This window comes from Artemia franciscana, chromosome 7 (genome assembly GCF_032884065.1).
Source record: "Artemia franciscana chromosome 7, ASM3288406v1, whole genome shotgun sequence".
Lineage (NCBI taxonomy): Eukaryota > Metazoa > Arthropoda > Branchiopoda > Anostraca > Artemiidae > Artemia > Artemia franciscana.
Genome location: NC_088869.1, coordinates 18936257 through 18962032, shown reverse-complemented (window position 1 = coordinate 18962032; position 25776 = coordinate 18936257). Strand labels below are relative to the sequence as shown.

The 25776-nt window shown below is 34.6% G+C and overlaps 1 protein-coding gene across 1 annotated transcript in view; it reads right to left on the bottom strand.

Moving 5' to 3' along the window:
• The window catches only part of LOC136028940 (uncharacterized), a 68299-nt gene that overhangs the window by 1053 nt on the left and 41470 nt on the right, over window positions 1–25776 (bottom strand). The window contains exons 6-8 of the mRNA XM_065706924.1: window positions 24439–24592; window positions 15322–15515; window positions 2150–2287 (exon numbers count right to left, since the gene is read on the bottom strand). Of these exons, the coding sequence (XP_065562996.1) occupies window positions 2150–2287; window positions 15322–15515; window positions 24439–24592 (486 nt within the window). The remainder of the gene's footprint in view (window positions 1–2149; window positions 2288–15321; window positions 15516–24438; window positions 24593–25776) is intronic.

Sequence of the window (25776 nt, the reverse complement as noted above, 5' to 3'; positions counted from 1 at the left end):
ATGAAAGTGAAGAATAAAGAAGTATGTGGATAAAAATATATGCTATTGCGAGACAAAAGAAATAAGCGATTAGAAGATAAGTCGCAGCAAAAATTATAAGCGATAGCAAAATCGGCAACATACTTTTTTTACATCAAAACTGGCACAATGACATTTCTGGCCACGAAACCGATCTAGATAGGTCACAACTTTAAGGAAGAGTTGGTATTTTTTCCAAGGTGGCTCTACCAAACCTATGGCGACAACTTGACATCAAGAAAATGCTCACACGGTCTGCAGTCAGAAAAAAAGCAACAAAGATAATCAATAGATACAAGCCTGACACGGCAAGACATAAAGAAGACTTCTTGACGTCAAGAAGTCAAGAGGAATCTCACATTGTCTGTGGTCAGAAGACAAGCGATAATGATAATCCGAATATAGAAGCCAGCCACTTAGCCGTTCTGGACTCTCGGTATTATATATATATATATATATATATATATATATATATATATATATATATATATATATATATATATATATATATATATATATATATATATATATATATATATATATCCCTTTAATCGTTGAAGATACTCCTTACCCGCTGCGCGTTGCCGTGGTCTAAAAAAAAACATATTAAAGGAAAATTCTTCCCCAAAAATTCCACTGTGAAAAATTCCCCTCCGCGGAAAGTCATTTTTTACTGTATAGTAAGTTGGTAATACATATAGTCTACCTGTAGTTATTCAACACAAAATAAAAAGCAATTTGATCTGTAAGTTTCAGCTCGCTTTGTTTTGATTCCTTCTTTCTGAGGATCAGCAATGAAGTAAACATGAATTTCAGAGCTTTTTGTAAGAGGAATTTATCGGCTTATGTTCTCTTTTATTTACACCATTAACAGTATTGACGAACCGATCCTTTCTTTATAAAGTATCAACAATTCCCCCAACAATTACCGATGAATTTAAAACTATTGTTGAATTTTAAAGCACTGCAGACCAAATGTTTCGCTTATGTTTCCTTTTCAGATTGCCCGTTTTATAGATTGTTAAGGAGCTCAGAGTCAAACTTAGTATTTGGTAACGCAAGAAAACCACTTGTAAGACAGAGTTAAAATTTTTTCAACTTCACAGCAACAGAAATGTGAAAAGGATAGATCTTGAAGAAAAAGTCTGGATATCTGTTAAAAAAGAAGAAATTATTTCCGATAGACTGCCGATTCCATTTATTATAGATGCTGTAGTTCTGTCATGTTGAATCGTTTTAAATCCACTACCAAATGGTGAAAAAAGACCCACTACCAAAGGAAAAAGCGAACACTTATGGAGTTTCCGCTTATGTCACTCTGACGGGAAAGTAGCTTGGTCTGAACGCTTAACTATTTAAAACCGTAAGTTTAATAATTTTTAAGTTTTGATCTAAATGTTCCATTATGCAAATAAAATAAAGTGTAGTAGAGCCCTTCCTAAGCGACTTAACTCTTTTTTGGTTCAAAAAAGTTTGCTATAGAAAAAGAAAATCAGAGAAACTGTGTTCGATACGGTAAGCCCTGATCTGATTTTCTAATTCGGAATAAAACTTCAAGTTATATTTCTTTTTAAATCGTCTTCCTAGGCCAAGACATTTACAAATAAGAATTAAAGGACCATGGCTTTTCTGTCCCTGAATTTTCCCCGAATTCCCCTATTGCTTCTTCCAAAGTCATCCTAAAAATTAAAACTAAGAATTTAACGATTTAAATTTCATGTTTACATTCGTGTATCTGCGAAAATTAATTTTGAAGAGATTTCGGAGAATCAAATTTTTTGCTGAAATTCTTCAAATCCCTGGAAAATTCAAAGGTGATGGAAGCACCAGTGACTAGAAGCGTCAAAAAGAGTATAAAATTAGAAATTAAAAGTTGCTACCCTTTTAGTTTTATTATGTTTCCTTTACAGGGGTGCAAACTCTAGAATGCTACCAAAAGTTGACTTAAATGTGAATTACTGCGTTTAGTTGTTTTCTTTGAAAATGATATGATTTATGTCTGATTTAGTGATTTTTTTCTTTAGGCAATGCAAAAATTACTATAATTAGTGATAAATCACTAGGGATGACAATTCTGACCAGGAAGGACTGAGGGATAATAGCAAAAGGGGGTGGTAGAAACGCAACTTACGTTTTCTTCCTTTAAAACAAGTCGCAGAACCAAGCATTTTACTGTAAGATCGTCTGTAGTCTTGGTTGATACATGGATAGATAAAAGGATTTATGCAGCAGGAGCAGTATAACAACACGGATGAAATAACATGGAGGTCTAAAATACGAATTGCAATAATTAAAACCAACGAACATACAGGTATTATAGACTATTTGTATATTTTTCGTCGTCTTTGAATATGAAATTCTTCTGATAAATATTTTAATTTCTGTGATCTTATGGGAGCATATTTTCTTCAAATGTTTATAGTGCCCCCAATTTAAAGGCACTGGATGTGCACCGTTACTCAAGTAAAAAAAGTAGCTTTTCTATATCGTTATACTTCTACTTTCCTCACTCTCTTTCTGTACCTCTGTGGCATGTTCTGTTAGTTTGTCATTCTCAGGATGATATATTTTATTTTTTTTTCTCTTCTCACATACCAATTTTCAAGTTTATATGATAGCTTTTGATAGTAATATGCTATGCAATACTCCTGTCAGGACATAATTTGCACTTGCCCTAAACCTCATTTGTATATACCCTAAACCTCATTTGCAAACTCTAGCAGGAACATAGTTTACATATTGCTATTGCGGTCTAGCAACCAGATCCAACTGCGACTGATTTACATAGCCGGTTTACATTACAATAAATTTATCCTTTATGTCTCCGTAGTCCTATACTGTAATGTATGTACTTAAAATTCTGTATTCCCGTGACAATTCTATGAATGGATTTTTATTCAGGTTGAATGAAATTGGTTTACATTGTTATAAATTTCCCTAACTTAGTGAATATTAAGTGGGATTTTAAATGTATTATTTTAAAAGGCACCGAGCATAGAATTTTTATAACATTTAAATAAAAAATAATAAATAAATAAATAAGAATACTCAAAATAGTGCAAAAAATTTACTAAAAATATTGTATTTTCCGAAATAAAAATGATGAGAAGCATATGCATACCATTTTCATTAGGTATTTCAGAAATATTACAAGTTAATTTCTTTTGTTATTTGCTTGAAAAAATCATCATGTGGTATTATATTTGAGTGTGCACTTTTATTATTGACCGTGGAACATGAAGAAATTGACTGTTATCACCGGAAAGAGAACTATGCTATATATATATATATATATATATATATATATATATATATATATATATATATATATATATATATATATATGTTTGAGTATGATAAAGGTTTGCAGAGGACTACATTTATACCACATGAATTTCTTATGTAAATAGGTAGTTTTGTACGTGCCATTATTTCAATAAGAATACTTCACTGAATTACATTGTTATGTTTGCAATATTTCATGCAGCGGCCCCCGTGATGTTTTGTTGTTGGTCATAGTTGGTTGTCTGACAGTAGTTGGTTTATTGTATCTTTTGAGTTATGGAAGGGTTGAATAATGACAAAGACAAAAATTTGAAATATGGAATAACTACTAGTGGTAAAACTTTTGGAAATGTATACGTGGGTTGTCATGGCAGTGAGAGATAAGATTCCTTTGGATTACCGAAAAAATATCACCATAATTGATGGTTGATATGTGAGAGTAACCTTTTCAGAGATGATAGCACTCAAAGAGAATGCAAACATAAAAATAATAGTTGATGAAGAGGGCCAACGTCAATTTTATAGTTCTAATAACTCATTACCTGTTGATAGATCCCATCGCCATTTTTCTGTTATTAGCGATCAAATGAAAGGAAAGGGAAAAAGAAAAGCCTACTTCTGCACCAATGTCATAATACATATCCTATCCATGTGTCAAAACTGCAATCTATGTAAAAAGAAAGCAATGATAGACAATGAAATCACAAGCAAAATAAGAAGGGCATTGGCAGACAATATATCGAAGGAATACAAAGATGTATTGATGAAAACAAAGCACCTACAAACATTACTTGTATCTTCGACAATCTACCAGAAAATCCTGTCAGTGAGCCCACTGATATCAAAGATGAAATGTGTGATGAGGTTGTAGCTGAATCCATGTTAAAACTCCTCTATGACCCCAAGATGAAATAAGTGCCATGTCAAAGCATTCATTTTCTTATGTGATATTCTGCATGCCATTATTTCAATGTTACCATTACATGCTATTTCTTTTTCTTATGTTACCATTATTCTTTGGATAATCTAGCAACTCCAACGTTCAGAAAGCTTATTAAAAAGTCGAAGATGTAAGGAAAGGAATTTACAGAGACACAAATACTACTAGCGGGATACCTAGAGGGTCTAATAGAACCTAAGATAGGTTAACAAGGCTCACTTGAAAGAAAGAAACACATAGAAAGACAGCCGAACAGACTGTCAGACACAGGCAAAGAAAGAGAGATAAAGAGAGAGAGAGAGAGAGAGAGGGGGGGGGAGAGAGAGAGAGAGAGAGAGGCAAAAACACACCAACAAACACAAAGAGACAGACAAACACACAGTCGGACACACAGGCACAGAGAGAGAGAGAGAAAGAGATACAAACACATACAGAGAGATAGAAACACACCCACACAAACATATAGAGACAGACATAGAGACAGGCAAACAAACGGTAAGACGCACAGGCATAGAAAGAGACAGAAACGTACATAGAGACAGGCAGACAGAAGAGAGAAAAACATAAAAAACATTCACAAAGACAGGGAAACAGATGCTCAGACACACAGCCACAGAGAGGTAGACAGGAAAACACACACAAACACACAAAGACAGGCAAAACAAACAAACAGAGACAGACACAAAGATAAGCAAACAGACATGCCTTTCTATGTATCTGTCTTTGTTGGTTTGTGTGTGTTGTGTTTCTCTCTCTCTCTCTCTCTGTGTCCGTCTTTGACCGTCTGTTTGTCTGTCGTTGTGTTTGTGTGTTTTTCTGTCTCTCTTTCTATGTGCCTGTATGTCTGACAATCTGTTTGCATCTCTTTGTGTCTGTTTTTGTCTCTGTGCCTCTCTCTCCCTCTCTCTCTCTTTCTCTCTCTGTATCTCCTTCTCTCTCTCTCTCTCGTTGCCTGGTTGCCTGTCCGTATGAACTTTGGGAAAAACGCAGCTCATCTCGCACAGACTTTGGTAAAAGTCCTGTTAACCTATTTCAGATTCTAGTAGACTCCTATGAACCCCACTAGTAGCACCTATGCCTCCGAAAATTCCTTTTCTTGCATCTTAGACTTTTTAATAAACATTCTAATCATTAGAGGTGCTAGCGTACCGTAAAAATAATGGAAACATAACAAAGTAATGAAATGAAAGTCTTATTGAAATAATGGTATGTAGAATATCATCATTAAAAAATGAATGCTTTGGATACATTCCATAAAATACTTCATTATGATTTCTCTTGACATGGCACTTGTTCCATTTTGGAGTCATGCAGGAGTTTTAACATTGATTCAGCTACAACATTCATTCGGCATTTCGTCATTTGTATTTTTGGATTCATTGACTGAACCTGCTGGTAAACTGTCGATGAGACTAGTAATGTTTGTAAGTGTTTTGTTTTCAATCAATATGTCTTTATATTGATTTGTTATATTGTCAGCCAATGCCCTTTTTATTTTACTTCTGACTTCATGGTCTATTACGACATTGTTTTTACATAGATTGCAGTTTCGACACATCGACAGGATATGCATTATGACATTGGTGCAGCATTAGGCCTTTCTTTATCCCTTTGCTTTCATTTGAATGCCAAAACCAAAAATATGGTGGTAGGATTCTTCAGCAGATAATAAGTTACCAGAACTAAAAGAAATAAGTTGGCCCTCGTCATCAACTATTAGTCTTATGTTTACATTCTCTCTGAGCGCAATCATCTCTGGAAATGTTACTCTCACATATCCACCATTATCTATAATGAATTTTTTCGGCATTTTAAAACAATATAGTCTCTCACGATCATGACAACGCACGCATGCATTTCCGATAGTGTTACCACTAGTAGCTGTTTCATAGTTCAAATATTGGTCTTTGTCAGCTTTCAAAGCTATGATAACATTATCATGTGCACACAGTTTCTTGAAATATTCCATCTTCACTTAAAAAAATGTGATTTAAGTCTTTTTCCTTCCAGTACAAAATTGATATTGGTCAAAAACATTCAATAAACCAACTACTGTCGATGACAAACCAAAAAGTATCATGGAGGCGGCCACAGAAAATGTTTTAAACTCAACAAATTAACTCAATAACATATCCTTATTGAAATAATGGCACGCACAATACTACATTTTCATATAAATATTTCATTTGGCGTAATGCAGTACTCCTCAAGCTTTTATCATACTCAAACATTTTATAGTTCACTTTTTGGTGATAACGGTCAATTTTTTCATGTTCTACAACAAGATTGCATATTAAAATTTAATACTACAAGATGATTTTTTCATGGCAATATCAAAAGAAAGTTACTTTTGATATTTTTGAAACACAAATTAAAAATGGTATACATATGCTAGTCGTAATTTTTATTTTAGAAAAAACAATATCGGTAGAAACATTTTTTTGACAGTTTTTTTTAACTTTTTCATCTTTTCTATTTATTTTTCTATATATCTAAATGGCACTAAAATTTTATTTTCTGTGCCTTTTTATATAATACATGTATCCCGCTTTATATTCAGCCAGTGAAAGAAACTTATGATAATATAAACCTATTTAATTCAACCCGGATAAAAATTTATTCATAGAATTGTCATGGAAATACACAATATTAATTACATACATTACAGTACAGGATTACTTAGACATTAAGGTTAAAGTTATGATAATGTGAACCGCTTATGTAAATCAGCTGCAGTTGGATCTGATTGCTAGACCGTTGTAGTAATACGTAAATTATGTTTCTAATGGAGTATGCAAATGCGGTTCTCACGGGAATATGCAAATGAGGCATAGGGTACATGTAAATGTGGGTTAGAGTTATGAAAATAAGGTTTAGGGTATACGTAAATTATAAACTGACAGGAGTATTGCGTAGCATACTATTTCCGATTGGCTAGTACTTCCACAGCAACCTACAATAGATGTTAATAATTTCAGACGATAACACCAAAGCAAACCAATTAAAATTGATTGAAATTGATTAAAGTGATGGACAATTAAAATTGTCCATCACGCCAGTCTATCTTCCTCAGGTTCGAAAAATTCACTGCCAGGGTCGTCACCCGACGAGAAAAATCACTAGGTTTTAGTTATTTTTTGCTTGATTTAGTGATTTTCTTCGATAGTCTTGTAATGCATGTGTCGATTTAGTATTTTTCTTTAGGTAATATAAAAAATCACTAGAAATAGTGATAAAGTACTAGGAGTGGGAACCCTGTTCAATATTTTGCATATCAACTCAAAGTTTTCTGACGCTAGCCTATATTCCTTGTGGTTAGATCTCCTTATGGCTGTTTTTTACGATTGGACTTATGAAGTATGTCTCTAATGTCTACGCATAAAAAGCTGAGGGGAAAATGGAATTTCCAAACTCTGACAAGGTAGTTTTGTTGTTGTTCAATTTTCTTTTCAATCAAGGTACCAAAACAGAATAGTTTTTAGAATCAAGGGGGATATAGGGACGAAGCCGTTTCCCCCCTGCTTCTCGTCCCAATTGAAGTACCTATACTGTAATATCAACAATGCCTTTTCTTTGTTTATATTAAATAAAAAATAAGTTTTTTCAACTGAAAGTAAGGAGCAACATTAAAACTTAAAACAAACAGAAATTGCTACGTATATGAGTGGCATTGCCCCCTCCTCAACGCCTCCCTCTTTATGCTAAAGCTCTTTGTACTTTTAAAAAAGCTTCTTATTGTTCTAATTAAATGAGCCCTGTGTTTCAGGAGTTGTTCTTAAAGAATTGGGACAAAATTGAAACTAGCGTAAAGAGTGGGTGCTGAGGAGGGGGGGGGAACCCTCCTCATCTGAAATTTTAATGTTTCTCCTTACTTTCAGCTGAACAGACTTGCTTTTTATATATTTAATTTCTGGTCGAAATATGGTCTTAGCTCTACGCAAATATACCTCCTTTCGATAGATATGTCCTCTAGACAACTCAATCCTGGTTAAAATTTTACCCCGACAATTATGCTTAACATATATATGTGTGATATTGAGTCGATAAAGAGAGAGCAAGACATACACAGATTTTGTATGGGAATTCTAGCAAATTCCCCCGGTGTAAAATTTCCTCTGAAAAATTCAGCCCTTGAAAAATTCCCTCCACATGGAAAATTCTCCCCATTGAGAATCCCCCAGTAGAAAATTTGCCCCCCCACCCGAAAAATGCATACATACATCCCAATAACAAATACTATACATAAACAATGGGCAAAATTAATAACTTAATGACCTTTCCCCAGGACTTTTGGGGGAATATATTTTCTCCGAAGACATAGTTATCTGGCTTTTCAACTATGTTGAACAAAATGGTTACCTAAAAATTTTGATCGGACGATTTTGAGAAAAAAGAGGCATGAGAAGGGGCCCTGTTGCCCTCCAATTTTTTGGTTACTTAAAAAGGGCACTAGAACTTTTAATTTATGCTTGAATGAGCCCTTTCCAAATATTCTTTACCACTGGTTCGATAGGTTCACCCCTGAAAAAAAAAACAAATAAAAAACACAACAAATAAACATGCATCCATGATCTGTCTTCTGGCAAAAAATAAAAATTTCACATTTTTGCAGATAGGAGCCTCAAACCACCACAGTAGGGTTCTTTGATACGCTGAATCTGATGGTATGATTTTTAAGAAGGGTAAATTACCTCTTTTTTTTCGAAAATCAGGGGAAGTTTTTCAGGCTTTTAGTCTTTGATGAGTAAAACTAAACCTCATGAAATTTATACATTTGGAATCAGCCTAATATGCTGATTATTTTGACATATATATTGTATCGAAATTCCGTATTGAGCCAGGTCACTCCACGAAGTGTAGGTTCGTTACCACGAACTGTTTGATTGCTGGAATAGTTGCGCTTTAATCTTAAAATAGTAAATTGCTTCTTATGAAGATTTTCTTGAAAACTTGATTATATCTTCTAATAATATAGTCACATATCCTATATTCACCATAAAAGCTTTTTGCTGGATACTTAAAAAATTCCCTTCAAAGAAAAATGTATTCAAAAAAGAGACACTTTTCTTAAAAAACATCAACCTAATTTCAGTTACGACAACAAAACAGACATATCTTTATAAGTAACATAAACATGGATTTTGTATAAACCAAGAAATACTAGAAATAATAGAACAAAAAAAAATTCTTTCAATAAAGAGACAGAATAGAAAGCATTTAAATTCAAAAGTGCACAAGACGGGGATTGGAATGGCTTCGACTTCTAGAATACCAAAAATCATTAAAAGAATTCTAATCCATGAGACTGAAAATACAGATCCTCATCCATTTCCAATTTTTTTACCAGAAATACTACTTGAAAAACTGCTGCACAAAGCTACAGCTGATCAAAAATTCCGAAATAATATTTACATTTTGCCATAAAACTAAATTCCAATTATAAATTCTAGTTCTGAAATAGAAAGTATTTTAAGGCTGTACAAAAAGAATTAAAGCTGAGTTGAACTTAATCTGATTTCTTTTAAAAGGAAAGTTCAGAGTAATATTAAAACCTAAAACGACGAAAAGACATATCAAAGAGTTTAGAAGGGGTGAAGACCCCCTAAAAGTCTTAGACTCTTACGGTAACGAACTACAAATAAGGAGCGATTCGTGCTTATATCAACTGAAGCTATAAAATAGAGTATTGACAACAATATATCCATCAAAAGAATTCATTTGCTAGGCTTATTCAAAATGTGTAGAATTCATTGAGTCTAAAGTTACCCATCAAGATCTATGAGCCTTAAAAATTTGCCAAATTTTTGAGAAAGGGAAAAAAGAAACCCAAAATGGGGAATGGTCTAGATGAATATTATACGATTGATGCTAAAGGGATCGGTACATGTTTAATGGCTTATAATTTCAGATAAAAATTACTTTACATAAAGGAATAAAATGGAATAACCCGTAAGGGATGTTTAGATACGCATATCAAATGGCAATGTCTCAGACAAATAGTAAAAATTTGTAATTATAAAATCAAATTTATAAAATTATTATAGAATTAATTATAAAATTATAAAGTATAAGCAAAGGCCAACATTGTAACTTGAAACGAAAAGAAATTTTTCTGTGTATGAAATAGGCTGTCACTTTCACAATCCTCAAAATTGCGCTATTTTTGTAAATAGGAGCTTGTAAATTCTACAAAAGGTAAAAGAGCTTGTAAACTATCCCTTATGATAGGTTTTCTTTGTTTTTTTTTCTTTACTGTAAGTACAAGAGGCATGGAAACTATCGCAGTCTCAGAAAAGATGTTAGTCATTTAAAATCCTTCGAAACGATTTTTTCTGCTGTTTGACATATTTGTCGATTTTCATAGAATTTTTTAAATACAGTATATAATTTATCATCTTAAAATAGACGCAGAATTCAATGGCCGTCTCTAAGAAGTGCTACCAAGTTTTGAAAAATTAGGATTTCAGAGGAGAGGGGCAGGTCCATCCCTTTACGTATGTGCTTGATCATATGGGCGAAAAATTATTCCTTTATCTTTTCTCCTAGCACTGGAGTTGTTTGTCGCCCATCTTGATTTATGCTATTAATTCATTAATAAAAATTTTACTTTTACTTCTGGCAACAGGTAGTGCCTAGTTCCATCATATTTTTATATGTTTTTTTTTGCCGTGGGCTCATGCCAGGGACACACATAGGAATGGCATTGGGATCCTATTTTACCTGGCTCTGTGCCAATTTGTGCGATGTCTTTCTGCTGATTACCAGCTCGCTTATGAAATAAAGCGCAAAATTGTAGAATTCTTTAAAGAAGCCTGACATGGAATTTTTCTTTTAAGTTCCTTGCTGCTAGTTGAACAAAAATATATGCGACCAAATGTGTCAAGAAGACACAAAAAGAAGGGAAAGTGATTTATTTTTTCTGGCTCTGTGCCAAAAATCTTGTAAGATTATTTTTGGCTATTTACCAACTTCCTTATACAATACCTATTCTAGATTATCTGGTGTCTATAAATCTACAGTCAAACCATGCTTGGTAGGTTCAGAAACACGTGGAAAGCGCAACATTTAGAATAAGGAAACATGGTGTGGAAAAAATATTCTTAATTCCCTTGCTCCTACTTCTAGATAAATTTATGGGACCACTAATGCCCTAGCCTACACTATTCAACGTTTAATAAAATTCAGTTTTCTCTGCGGCTGTCTGCATATTCCCTTCATCCATGCTATATACTTTTACTATCATCTTTCCACTCCAGATTCTCTTTAATATGTGCCCTCAGGAATAATGCGGTTACAATCTAATTCCCTTAATAGTAAATCAAACAGTTCGTGGTAACGAACTGTAGTAAGGAGCGACCGGCTCAATAGTAACCAAAACTCTAAAAAATTGAATTTTGATATCAATAGCTACACCAAAAGAATTGCATTTTAATGCTGATTTTAAATATATAAGTTTCATCAAGTTTAGTCTTACCCATCAAAGGTTACGAGCCTGAGAAAATTTGCCTTATTTAAGAAAATAGGGGGAAACACCCCCTAAAAGTCATATAATCTTAACGAAAATCACACCATCAGATTCAGCGTATCAGAGAACCCTACTGTAGAAGTTTCAAGTTCCTATCTACAAAAATGTGGAATTTTGTATTTTTTGCCAGAAGAAGAGGGCTCATTCTAACGGAAATGAAAAGTTCTAGTGCCCTTTTTAAGTGACCAAAAAAATTAGAGGGCATCTAGGCCCCCTCCCACGCTCAATTTTTCCCAATGTCAACGGAATTTACGCTAAAGTTTACGCGTAAATTTAGCTCTTTACGCTAAAGTTTGATTCTTTGTCACAATTCTACTTTTTAAAACAATTAAAAACTTGACTCTTTGCCACAATTCTGCTTTTTAAAACAATTAAAAGCTTTAGCGTAAAGAGCGAGGCATTGCGGAGGGGACAAACCATTTTATATACGGAGTAATTTCTGTTCGTTTTAAGTTTTAATGTCACTCCTTACTTTCAGCTAAAAAAAATTAGTTTTTTTTTATTTAATTGTAAACAAGGAATCACTTTTGTCAGTAGTATGCTACAGTATTAGGTAATCCTAGTGTACCTAGTAAAAGCCTTTTGTTTAACCCTTAATCTCACATACAACAGCAGCAACTTCTTTCAAGGCTGTTTGCTTTGTGAAGCACATTGTATATACAATTTTTGTTCGTTATAGCACACTTGTATGAAGGGTAAGGTTTAGTAATCGAACAAAATAAACTAATTGTGCAGGAGAAGGTTGACCTTCTCCTTGTTTGACCTTGTTGACCTTCTCCTTGTTGAAGGTTGACCTTCAATTCATTGTTGACCAACAGTTGCACTAACAGACCTTTTTTTTTCTTATCTACAATCGTCATTCAACATTAATTTCTGTCAGAACGCAAATTATTAGTGTTTTTGGACATAAACGGTAACGTTTTCAAGGTTAATTAAAATTTGTTTGGTATTTTTATATTACACACATATTTACTCTGACAATGTTCGCTGTTTAAATACAGCTTTTCACTGTTAGATGAAACTCCAAAAGTTTTGGTTCTATGCAACAAAATTGATCAAAGGTCAATGCCCTTTGTAGGGTAAAGGGGGATATAATTCCAAAAGAAGTATCTTCCCATCTCTTAGTTTAGGTAGAAGATCAAGCTAGTAATACATATAACAACCTTTATTGTAATGAAAGTCTTTTCACTTCTAAATTTGTTAGAAAAATAAATTTTCTCTGTTTTTCCACCTTGAAATTTCCCTAAGTTTGACAAATAACGACTTCAATTACGGGTTGTTCTTCGTCGTTCATCAGCAAAGCCAATAGAACAGTGGTCAATAGTACGCGATTGTTGTTTAATAATGTCGTATTTAAACTGACAACAATGTCGCCGAAAAATGCATACAAGGAAGTGAAAGAAGAAAAATAAAATGAATAAAATTCAAGTGAATTTATGTTTCTTTTATACTTATTTTCAAAATTGTTTAGTAGCGAATATTTAAAATCGTGAATTATGTAGTAAGGCATAGGGACCGATTCGTTGTATCAGATCCTTCAACTTTAGTAGACTCGACACATTAAAAGTTCGGTCTATCTCGTCCATCGTAAACTCTATTAGTTTGTGTAACACAACAATTTAGAATTGACGGGACAAACTTAAGATAATTAGAGCTTAGATAAAAGATCTGAATAAATGATAGAAAACTAAATGCTGATACCTACTTCCCCAAAATATTTGGGAGCCCTGACAACATATTCTGTTTTGCCCCAAATAGAAATATTGTGTTGATGAAAGTTACATCGTTAGAACGTGTGAATCTTGTTTTTTACGACTAAATAGGTTAAAATTTTCTTTTAAGAGTTCAGGAACTAGTAGTCCTAAAAATGCTCTATTTTAAGTCTACATGCTGCATAAACGCTAAAAAATCAGCTAAAAGAAAATGTGATTTGAGCAGTTAGGCCACTTTGGGAGCTCCCTATAGTGCTGTCTGTTTTGACTGAAAACCTTGCAAACATAGGGTCCGGAAGTCTGTTATTTTTTCTATCAAATTTCATAGTTGAACCGAAAATTCGTAATAGCTGCCATTAGTACCTAGCTCCCTGGAAAAATTTTTCTCTCAACTCTCCTTTTTTCTCAGGAAAATTTTCTTTCAACTCTACTTTTTCAAACAGTAAAAACTTTAGCGTAAAGAGCGAGGCTTTGAGGAGGGAACATCCCCTTTCATATACGGAATAATTTCTGTTTGTTTAAAGTTTTAATGTCGCTCTTTACTTTAAGTAAAAAAACTTGTTTTTTTTAATTTAATTTCTGAACGTTTCTGAGTTAATGCATGTTCTGATTTCGGCTCTCCGCAGATAAATAATTAATGAACTACTATATTCGTATGTTTTTATTACGCATATGAGGGAGTTTGCCCACTTGTCAATCCTCGCTCTTTACACTAAAGCTTAAATTTGGTCCCAATTCCTTAAGAATGACCCCTGAATCACAAAGGCTGTGAATCTGTAACTGTAATTTTTGTTAAGATTCAATTACTTTTAGGGGGTGTTTCCTCTTATTTTCTAAAATAAGGCAAATTTTCTCAGGCTCGTAACTTTTGATGGGTAAGACTAAACTTGATGAAACTTATATATTCAAAATCAGCATTAAAATATTTTTCTTTTGATATAACTATTGGTATCAAAATTCCATTTTTTTAGTTTTGGTTACTATTGAGCCGGGTCGCCCCTTACTACAGTTCGTTACCACGAACTGTTTGATTATTCTGTCTATCAGGTTCAAGAATCGAGTTTTGGTTGCACAGATTAACATCCAAATTGGAATCTGGGAATACTAGTAGTGCATCCAATTCTACAGGAAAACCACCAAAGTATCTCTCCCGTCTAAAAAGCAATTACTGCTGAAATATACAGAATTGACCATATCTAAGATTTCCGATTTATGTGTATCTTAGTTTTATTCCAACTATAAAGTTTTATCACAAATAAATAAAAAAATGAAGCACCAAATGTAATATCAGTGGAATCTGTAAATAGCTGACATAATTTTTAATTGCCCGTTAATAGGTAAAGTTTTATACAAATTTCCTTTCCCACAATTTTACCTCTTACAACTTCCAACTTTAAGACTTCACATCTCATGACTCTCCCCTACACTCTGGATATATTTTTATTTACAAATTAAAATAGAACTTTTCTATGAACATCCTTAGATTAAAGCGGAATATGTCCATCTTGAGATTGTTGCAATAAAAAAAAGAAAAAAAAAAACCGCAATAGAAGACTTTCGATACATCTCACGTTTATGCCATGCGTATGAGGTGCCAATAAAGAAAGAAAAAAGGAAAAAATCATCCTAGCAGGATTTAGGATATTTTGATCGCAATAGCGAATTTTTGTCAAGTTTCGTTTTTCTTTTAGGTTTTTTAGGCTTTGATTTACCAATTAAATCGTTTCCTTAATTCTGTTTCTCTCCCTGATTTTAGTTTAAAATCCAAGTTTATTGGGAATTATAATTCTTTTGTGAGGAGTCCAGAACACAAGTTATGGGAATGTTTCCTGAATACTTACTAGCGAATTCAGCTTTCTCGTCTATTACTTTGACTATATTATTTGGCAGATAACAAGCTAGAAATGATAGAAATACAGCTAACACCATCTTGGTGACTTTCAACTCTGCTTGGGAAAGACCTAAATGGTGTTCGCCTGAGTCTGGAATCAACGCTGGAGCAGATTTTCTATGCGATCGCATCCGATTTTCTGACCTTGAAGAAAGAAAATCTTTTGTAAGCACAATTCTACTAACTAATCTGTTTCAAGATAAATATAGTTTACTTTGACAAAAGTCAAGTTAATTCTATCACACAGAGTGTATTTTATTTTATCATATAGGGATTATTTAAGGGGGGGGGGAATATCAGATTTTTCTCCATACGCCCCAGTTGTTTCTATGTTAGTGACATGTTATCTCCATGGTCCAGGTGGAGATTACTTAAATCCGACAGATCGAATGGACTTGGCTCAAATTGGAGTTATTTATTGTCATATATCATCTCTGTTGAATTGTCTTAATGACCTCGTCAGGTAGATCAACTGTAAGAACTAGGGCACATACGTAAGGAAGCAGACGTGTGTCTCAATGAATGAAAATACCATAAAAATAAAAATACAAGTGAATGCCAGTCAACATATGTCTCTGTCTGAAAATTGTCTCCTAGAGACTTCAATACACGCACTAATTTGATTTTTAATCAACTGCATGGGTTGTTTCTATTGAATTTTGTCCAACTTGGTATCCCACAAAACACTGATAAAGGTGAAAATGACTAAACTTTTTGAAACATTACCAAAAGGAGTAGGTAAAACAAAAACAAAACAAGAAAAAATTAACAGTAAAATTGTGACGAACCACTAGGGTGGCAGCACTGAGTGGTGTTGTTTTCTCCTGAAACAGGAAGCCTATTTGTAAGGATGAGTAATGTTGGAGCTTCTTTGATTTTATTCTGAGTGTCCCGTATCGGTTTTCTCCGTTATTTGTCATAATTTTCCTCACTCAGTTACTCCTAATCATCTGAGATTCTCAATTACAATTAAGAATCTTAGAAAGTCTATTTGTATCCCGTGTCAACACCTATTCACGCCGTTTCTAAATTAAAGTTATTTTGGTAAAAGTTGCCCCGCAGTATTTTCCCTTCTTCCTTTTGTATTTAACATATTTTAAGTACCTTATATAAATATTCAACCTTAGCTTTTGTTCTAGACTACATGAAGACCATACAGATCCCAACCTTACAACTTCCCACCCAAACAACATCCTTTTAGAAACATTCCTACCTCACGACTCCCAAGCCACCATTTAAGCCCACACAGCTCCCACTCTAAACATTATAACCTTTTATTTTTAATAGTGCTCTTCAATTTCATGAGAAAAAACTTAATTTTGACACATCTCATGACTCTCGTGACTCTCAACAATTGACGGATAGGTTAAACACAAACTTTATTCCTCAAAAATAGTTTAGTCGTAACGGAAAGCTTTCAATACATTGTGTCCTCATCTTTTTACTACTACTACTACTAATAACTCACTGCAGCACCAAGCCGCCTGAGGCCAATACAGCTACGCACGCTCCTCCTCCGACCTAATCTATTTAAAGCCTCCCTCTTTACACCCTCCCAGGAAGTTCCCATTTCCTTTAAATCTTTATTTATGACATCCTCCCAACCCAGACAAGGACGACCTTCCGTGTAGCCCCAGACGGTTGGCCAAAAAGGACAATCTTCGGTAATCTGTCATCCTTCATCCGTAGAACGTGGCCTAGCCATCTCAACCTTTCTTTCATTATAGCCCCAGAAAGCGGGATTGAACCACACTTTTCGAACAACCTACTGTTTGAAATACGGTCAGTCAGCCGGGTACCCAGAACAATCCGTAGGCAATTTCTCTGGAAAACATCTAGTAAATTTTCATCTGCTTTTCGGAGAGCCCATGCTTCAGAGCCATATTTGACCACTGTCATCACTGTACTTTCCAATATTCTAATCTAGGTTTGTAGACTTATCTTTCTATTCTTCCAAACTTTTTTTAACCGTGAAAAAACACCCTGAGCCTAAGCTATTCTAGTTTTAACATCTTCACTGCTCCCACCATCTTTACTAATAATACTGCCAAGGTAACTGAAGCTCCCAACCTGATCAATCTTTTCGTTACCTAATGTCACCTGTTCATCTTCAATTATTCCTAGCCTTAGTGACTTAGTCTTCTTAACATTAATTTTCAAGCCTATTTTAGCATTCTGAACTCGCAAAACCTCTAAAAATTCATTCATTTTGCTCACACTTTCATCTAATACGCTTAAATCATCAGCGTAATCTAAGTCCAGGAGCGTTCTTCCTCCCCATTTGATTCCATGGTCTCCAATTGCCTTTCCTGTGCTCCTTAAGACGAAGTCCGTCAAAATGATACATATAAAGGGGGATAGAACACAACCCTCCTTAACTCCTGATTTAATACAAACCAGTTGCTAACCTCATTTCCTACCTTAACCGCAGCATTATTATTCTCGTACATAGCACAAATCACTTTAATGCATTTTTCTGGTATACCATATAACGATAAGACCTTTGTTAATGCTCTTCTATCAACAGAATCGAAAGCTTGCTCATAATCGATAAAACTGAGGACCAAAGGTGTTTGACAACGAAAGGACCAGACTAATGCCTCGATAATTACGACACTCACTCTTGTCACCTTTCTTATACAGTGGTTTAATTAAGGTTTACCTAAAATCATTGGGTACTTCCCCTTTTTCAAAAATCATTTTCATAATCTTCAGTAGCTTATTCCTAACCTCAGAGCCACCATATTTAAGAAACTTATTAATCATACTATCAGCACCTGGGGCCTTATTATTTTTTAATCCTTTTATTACTGTCGCTAATTCTTCCTCACTAAACAAATCTTCCTTCACATCCAAGGTATCACAAACTTTTTCATTTTCATCTACATCTTTTCCTGCAACTTTATCTCGGTTTAGCACATTCTCAAAATGTTCCACCCATCTTTCTTTAACTTTTTCCTTATCACTAATCGTGGCCTTATTTCTGTCTTTAACTGGGACTAGTCCGGATTGGCTACTCCCTTTCAATTTATTAACATGCCAGTATAATATTTTACTATTATGCCGTCTAGCCGCATCTTCCAGATCCTCAGCAATTTTATCCATGGCCTACACTTCACATCTCCTTAATTCATATTTTAATGCTTTCTTCACTTTCTTTATATTCCTTTTGTTTTCATACGACCTATCACTCAGATAATTCTTATACAAGCCGATTCTACTCTCTATTAAACCTAAAGCTTTTTCACTAATATTCCTAGTTGCAGTCTTAGCACTCTTCCCTAGGACACCATCAGCAACATCACAAATTGTTTTTCTGAAATTATTCCATCCATCTTCCGCATTGTCAAATTTTAAACTCTCAAGTTTAGTACTCAACTGTTCCTGGAATTTTTTTTCTCAAATTTTCATCCTGAAGTCTACCAACATCATAACTTTCCGGGAGGGAGTTACCCTTCCGAAATTTCAGCTTTAAATTAACCTTAGACACAACTAGATGGTGATCTTTACTTTTAACATCAATAACGGCACTCCTATACACCCTAGTATCTTGTATTGATCCTGCTAGTCTTCTGTTTACAATAACATAATCAATAAGGTTTGCTGTCTTACCATCACGTGAATACCATGTCAACTTATGGGCCATTTTGTGACCAAACCCCGTATTGGTTATAACTAGGTTGTTATACCTACAAAATTGCAAAAGCCTATAGCCATTACTGTTTTCTTTTCCTACACCAAATTTATCTAGGCTAGGATACCATCTATCCCTATTTCTTCCAACCTGGGCATTAAAATCAACTAGCAAAAACACCATATTTCTACCTGGTGCCCTGTCTATCTGCTCCTGTAACTGTAAGTAAAATTCATCTGAGTCACTAGTATCTCCATCATTTGGTTCAATTGGGGCATATACTACTATAACTGATACCCTGAACTTTTTAGTCATAAAATGAGCAATTAGTATTCTATTATTAATACCTTCCCAGCCTAAACAAGACTTAGCAGCTTCCTTATTCATCATGAGCCCTACTCCCTGTCTAAGTGCCCCATCCTTCCTGCCTGAGTACACAAATTCTATGTCACCTAATTTCATGGTTCCTACTCCTGGTATATGAGTTTCTGAAACTCCTTATAAATCCAGTTCAAACCGTCTGAATTCGTCAGTCAAAATGTCGATGCGATAGTCTTGTTTTAACGTCGTAACATTCCAAGTTCCAATTTTCATGTTCTTTAAATCTTTGAAATTATTTTGGCCTCAGGAAAAGCTGCAGGATGGGGACCAACATATCTTCTCATGTATACACCGAAGCAAGAACCGGACAGCAAGAAGTCCCTGAGACCTCCAGCAAGTTGGAGGCTTTGTGCAATCCTGGGTCCATCTTGGTCACAACATGGTTTTCAGCACTTGGCGATGCTCTTCTATCAACAATAGTCGAAATCCTGCACAGACAGTCCCAAGCCTATTACCTCCGACTATACTACTACGTGGAGGCAGCCCATAATAGATAAATTAGCTAGGAAGAGGTTTTCAGCCCGAAAACGCCCATCAAAACAAACCAAGCCCAGAAAAATATCCAATAATCAGAATCCTGTACGAGTGCTGTGTTGTTTACTAGGCTATAATTTCCTCGAGGGGCACCACTCCTCAAGTGGGAAAAATTGACCGCAAGTTTCCTAGTCTTGCAGGTACCCCGAAAGGGTCGAGGCAGCCCTTTACAGAGGCCGTAGTCCATAAATCTGGATCTTACGCCCTGCCGCAGTTGTCCTCCTATAGAGGATCCTTCCACGATGGTGTTCTGCGTCACCATGCAATTTAACCCATTACTGGAAGAAGGTTTGTAACTCATCTGACGTGTAAACACGGCAGTGGGCCCTGTTGAGTGTACATTTGAGGGGCCTTCTTCCTCCTCCACCTGTAATTATGACCCCCAGGGGAGGGTTTCCCAGTTTCTATTAAGGACCCCCCTGGGACAAGGTTCTAATTGGTCTAAGCCTCCTATGGAGCTACTCTACCTATCTGTAGGGCATTCCCCTATCTGTTGTCCTCTACCAAAACCTAGCATGATTATTTAATAATTAATTAACTAATTCAACTAATAAATAGTTGCAGTAAATTGCAACTTTACTTTAATTTGGACTATAAAGTAAAGGACAAAAATAACCTATACAAGCTCTGTTGTCCTCTGCTAAAACTTACCATGCAAGCTAATAATTAACTAACTATTGCAACTAATTAATAATTGTAATAAAGTACAACTTTCCTTTTAAGTTATACCCTAAAGTAAAGAAAACACAAAAAAGCTCTATTGTCCTCTACCAAAAACCTAGTATGTTTACTAATAATTAACTAATAAATAGCCCATTTGGCCTGATTGCAACACATAACAAGCCACACCTTATAGAAAACACCTTTGAGAATTTAAATTAAAAGGAAACTTATTAGAAACCCTGCTAGTACAGCAAAAGTAGACCTAAGTAGCCAATTTAGCCTGTTTGAAAAATCTCACAAGCCAACACCTTATAGAAAACACCTTTGAGAATTTAAATGAAAAAGAAAACTTATTAGAAACTCTGCTGGTTCTGCAAAAGTAGACCTAAGTAGCCAATTTAGCCTGTTTGGAACATCTCACAAGCCAACACCCTATAGAATACACCTTTGAGAATTTAAATTAAGAAGAAAACTTATTAGAAACTCTACTAATACTGCAAAAGTAGACCTAAGTAGCCATCTTTTTAGGACGCAATACTTTACTGGATACTTAATCATCTGGTTCTCTGGCCATTTGTGCTAGTTTTTACTACTACTACTACTACTACTACTACTACTACTACTACTACTACTACTACTACTACTACTACTACTACTACTACTACTACTACTTCTACTACTACTACTACTATTACTACTACTACTACTGCTAATACCACTACTACTACTACTACTACTATTACTACTACTACTACCACAAACTCGCTGCAACCCCAAGTCACCTGATAGAAGGACCGTTGTGCACGCTTTTCTTCCACCCCTATCTATTCAAAGCCTTACTGTTTAACCCCCTCCTGAAATTCCAATTACCTATACGTTATTGCTTATTACATCCTCCCAACCTATTTGGGGGTCTACTGCTTTTCGTTAGGCACTGACTGAATGGCCAAAAGAATAACCTTTGACAATATATCATCCTTCATTCGTAAAACGTGTCCTAGCCATCCCAATTTTTGGAAAGGCTATAAACTAAATTCATATTTTATAATCATAATTCTGCTTTACCTATAGACACATTTGTTCATTACGAAAATTCCTACACAATTTTTTTATGTCCCATAAGTCTTCGCTGCTCAACGAGGCAAGACAACTAATTTTTTTTTTTTGAAGACTCAGCCTGAGTATATAAGCCAGCAATCCCAAATTTGGGGTTGACACGTAGCCAAAAAGCATAGAAATCCTTTTACAGAAACTATGGTAGAAATTAGAACCTATGGCAAACTATGGTGACCCCATTGCTCCCCGTCCCCCCATTCCACACTCTACTCATAATATGATTATCCACGCTGCAATTACCGAACATAAGAATCACCATGCTCACAACTCACATCCCTAACACTATACCCCCTATTAAACTCCTCCCCACTCATACAGTTTCATACCATACTATATCCTACGACACAACTCCTCTCCCCACCACATATTTCCCTACCCTAAGCACTGATTCCCACACACATCCCACTTCCCACCGCACAACTCCTTACCTTTCAACTCTTAACCCAAACATATCATCACCGGTCAAGTCCCGTTCCGGATCCTAGGATATTGGTATCAGTATGAACGATGTAGGTAACGTGCAGGGTTTTCTTTAGATATCCATATTATAGTTTTAGCTCTATACCTGTGATTAGCGACGTCAGATATCCACTTATAAGAAATTCTATGAATAACACAAATCATCTTGAAACATGCACTTACAATATTTTAATTTTTCACTTTCATATTGCGATATTGGCCTTGTAACTAGTAATCTTACAAACCATAAAATACAAACTGCGGTGGACAATGGAAGCTAATTGTGGAGAACGTTGGAAACATGTAGTGAATTGTTTTTGGAACCTCACATACTAATTTAGTCTTCTAAACCCCAAAGATGGAAAATTTGGACCGCAGTTTGAGATATAAATTGTCCATTAATGTTGATTTGTGGAAAGTTTTTTGGATATTGAGATAAGTAGTTGGAAGTTGGAGATTAAGCAGAAATGACTCCAGCTCCATGGACCTAATTCGTTACGTCTGGTTTTAAGAAGATTTTCACAATCAATCTCCATGATTCGCATTTCTTGGTCCCTTTCTTAATGATACAGACACACAATGAAGAACACAATTTAGAGTGAAGGCTACCAAACGTATTTGACATTTCACACATTTAGTTTTACAGAGAAGCTACTACTACTAGCTACAGCTCACTGCATCACCAAGCTGCTTGAAGCAAACGCAGCTACGCATGTTCATCCTACCTCCCAATCTATTCAATCCCCCCTCTTTACATCATTCCAAGAACGATCTTCCTTTCAAGGATGATCTTTGGCAATATGTCATCCTTCATCCACAGAAAGTTACAGAGAAGGATTGCAAATATGTCTGTGAAACCAAAAGTGTAGAGTTGGGGTCAAAGAATTAGAGTCATTATTAATCCTCTGATAGTTGTGTTGGAAGTCACAGTCATTGTTTATTAAAGGCTATTTAACTGAGGGCACATGCATAGCTTGGTGGTTACAGTAGTTGCAGTGGGCGTCGACAAGAAAAAAGACTAACCCAAAAGCTTTTCTAAAGTGTTTGAACATTGGCTCAGTCAAGACGACCCTTCCGCAAAAGTGTTGTTTTCAAAATGGACACTTTTAAGAACAGGGCATTGAAAAAGTCATTTTTCTAACACCTAAAAGTGAACAAAGGACCTTTGAGAAGAAAAATAAGAATTAAAAAGGAAGAAAATAAGAAGAAGAACAGAGAGGTTGAGAGAGAGGAAGAGAAGAAGAAGTAGAAGAAAACGCATACCTATATACACGTATATTATTGTGTATTATTGTTGATGATTCTTAAATATGTGTCATGCACTGCCGCACATGACTCGGTTGTGCCCTTCATGGGAGAGTTGTGTGTGTTTTTGGTAATTGAGCTAAATAAAATGAATTGTATTGAAAAATTGAATTAATATGTCAAAAAGTAAATTATTCTAGGCATGAATAAATCAAATATTAGGCTATTGAACTCCCATCTTATTGTTACAGGATTCAGAAATTAAAAGAACATCAAAGACAAAACACCACACTGATTCCTGAGACAATTCTTGTTTTAAGATGATTATCTGTAATTACATAAGTAAAATCCATATAGTAAATATAGACCTTTTAGGAACTAAAAAAAAGTCTAGAGAATGTTTATCCTCCTGGTACCATGGACAAACTGGTTTTGTTATAGAAGGAAGTCTTCGTGTCTGCTAGGTCACAATTTGAGTCTGTCCATGTGTTTGTGCAGTTTTCTTTAAGCTAATTGAATGATCTTCATTTTTTATTTACTATTTTCAAACAGCTGCTCCACTTTTTCTTGCTTATGTATAATATTTTATTAACAATATGGTTGATAATATTAGTTTATTACACTGTTTTTTGGAAAAACATGCATTTATATTATATGTAATCCCTTTGTACACGATGAGAACTATTATAAAAAGCTAATGTAGAAAATATCCTGACAGGTCTTTGATGACCAATGAAAAGTTTAATCGTTTTGGCGGTAACTACTTTGAATCAAGCAAGCTATAGGTTGTCCGTCGCTTTATTTTCCTTCGTTGCTTTGCATTTTTTTAGGGGAGAGGTAAGAAGGGGTGACTTAAAAAAACCCAACATAGGTGAATTTTCTAGAAATACATAAAGTTATTGAAAAGACAATTGGAATATCTGAAATTTTTGAAAATGGAGGGACAGGACCAAGAGCTGTCTGTTGTATACTTACATGGTTGAAGCTCTTATCAATACTGATACGAAAATTTTAAGATGACCAATAAGCTCTTACCTATGGACGACCAAAAATATACCTCCATAAGAAACAACGATTGTAATACATGGGACTAAGAAACCGGCAGTGATCAAAGCAGCCTTTGAACTTCTGTTGTTTTCATCTGGAACAATTGAGCAGTAATGCATGTTGGAGTCCAGTCCAAACCGACCTTTAACATAGCAATAGTAAGAAAAACTACAAAAGCAAGAAAGACTACAAGTTAGAAAGACTACAATAATCTACCAAGCTTAAAAGTACCACAAATCATCATCAATAAATAAATGAAACCAAAAATGAACAGAAATTACAATAAATAAAAAAGTCAAATTCAAAATGAGCAGAAATTAATATGAGTAGGGCTCACAACCCCAATGCGTTCTTAAGTCAAATACATATTTTGTACTTTACAGAAATAACAATATATTTTAAATGTTTTCACTTTTTAACTTTAATAAATCATAAATAATGGATTAAATAAACTATAAGGAATAAATATCAGCATATGTATATTAAATGGACAATAAACAATAAATTGTATGAATGTACACATTTGACTCTTAGAAAGGGCGTTAGAGTTTATAATTTCTAATTGAATTAGCTCCTTTAAAATCTTTAATTATATTACTAGCTATGATACGGCAGCGCTGCCTAGGGTATTGCTTACATGCCCTTAAATCTTTAAACTTTATGCTTTTAGTGTAATTAGTTACTTTAACCGTCGAAGTAGTATCGAAAGTACACAAATAATGTCTTCTGGCTAGTTGAAAATCCACCAAAACTTACCCTGATAAGTCTAACTTAATGATGCAATCCGTTATTGAGATAGAAGCGGTGGTAGTACTGGAAGTATAATTAGTAGTAGAAGTATTAGTTTTAGTAGCAGTAATAATAATAGTAGCAGTAGTGGTAGTTGAAGGGGTAGAAGTAGTTGTCTTATGATGGAAATTTCACCTTGATATTCTTAGGCTTGTAATAAATAGTAGTTGTAATAGTAGCCGCAAGAGTACTCAACTCAACAGTAGTAGAGTACTCAAATTAATACAATTGGCCATTGCTATGGCACTGTCGATATGTCCTTTTAGTAACTTATATATTCATATAATTTTTGAAACTTTCATCTAGTTGCTCTTAGCGTTACAAGTAGTCGAAACAGAAGTAGAGGTTGGAGCAATAGTAATAGTTAATAGAACTAATAGTGGCATGTAGTAGTGGAAGTAGTATTAATAGTAGCGTGCACATATTAACTTTTGGTCAATTGATTCTCCCCTTTCAACCACCCCTGAGAGACTCAACATAATATACAAATCAATTATTAAGATAAGCTCTTTTGACCATGTAAATGCACAAAGCGTT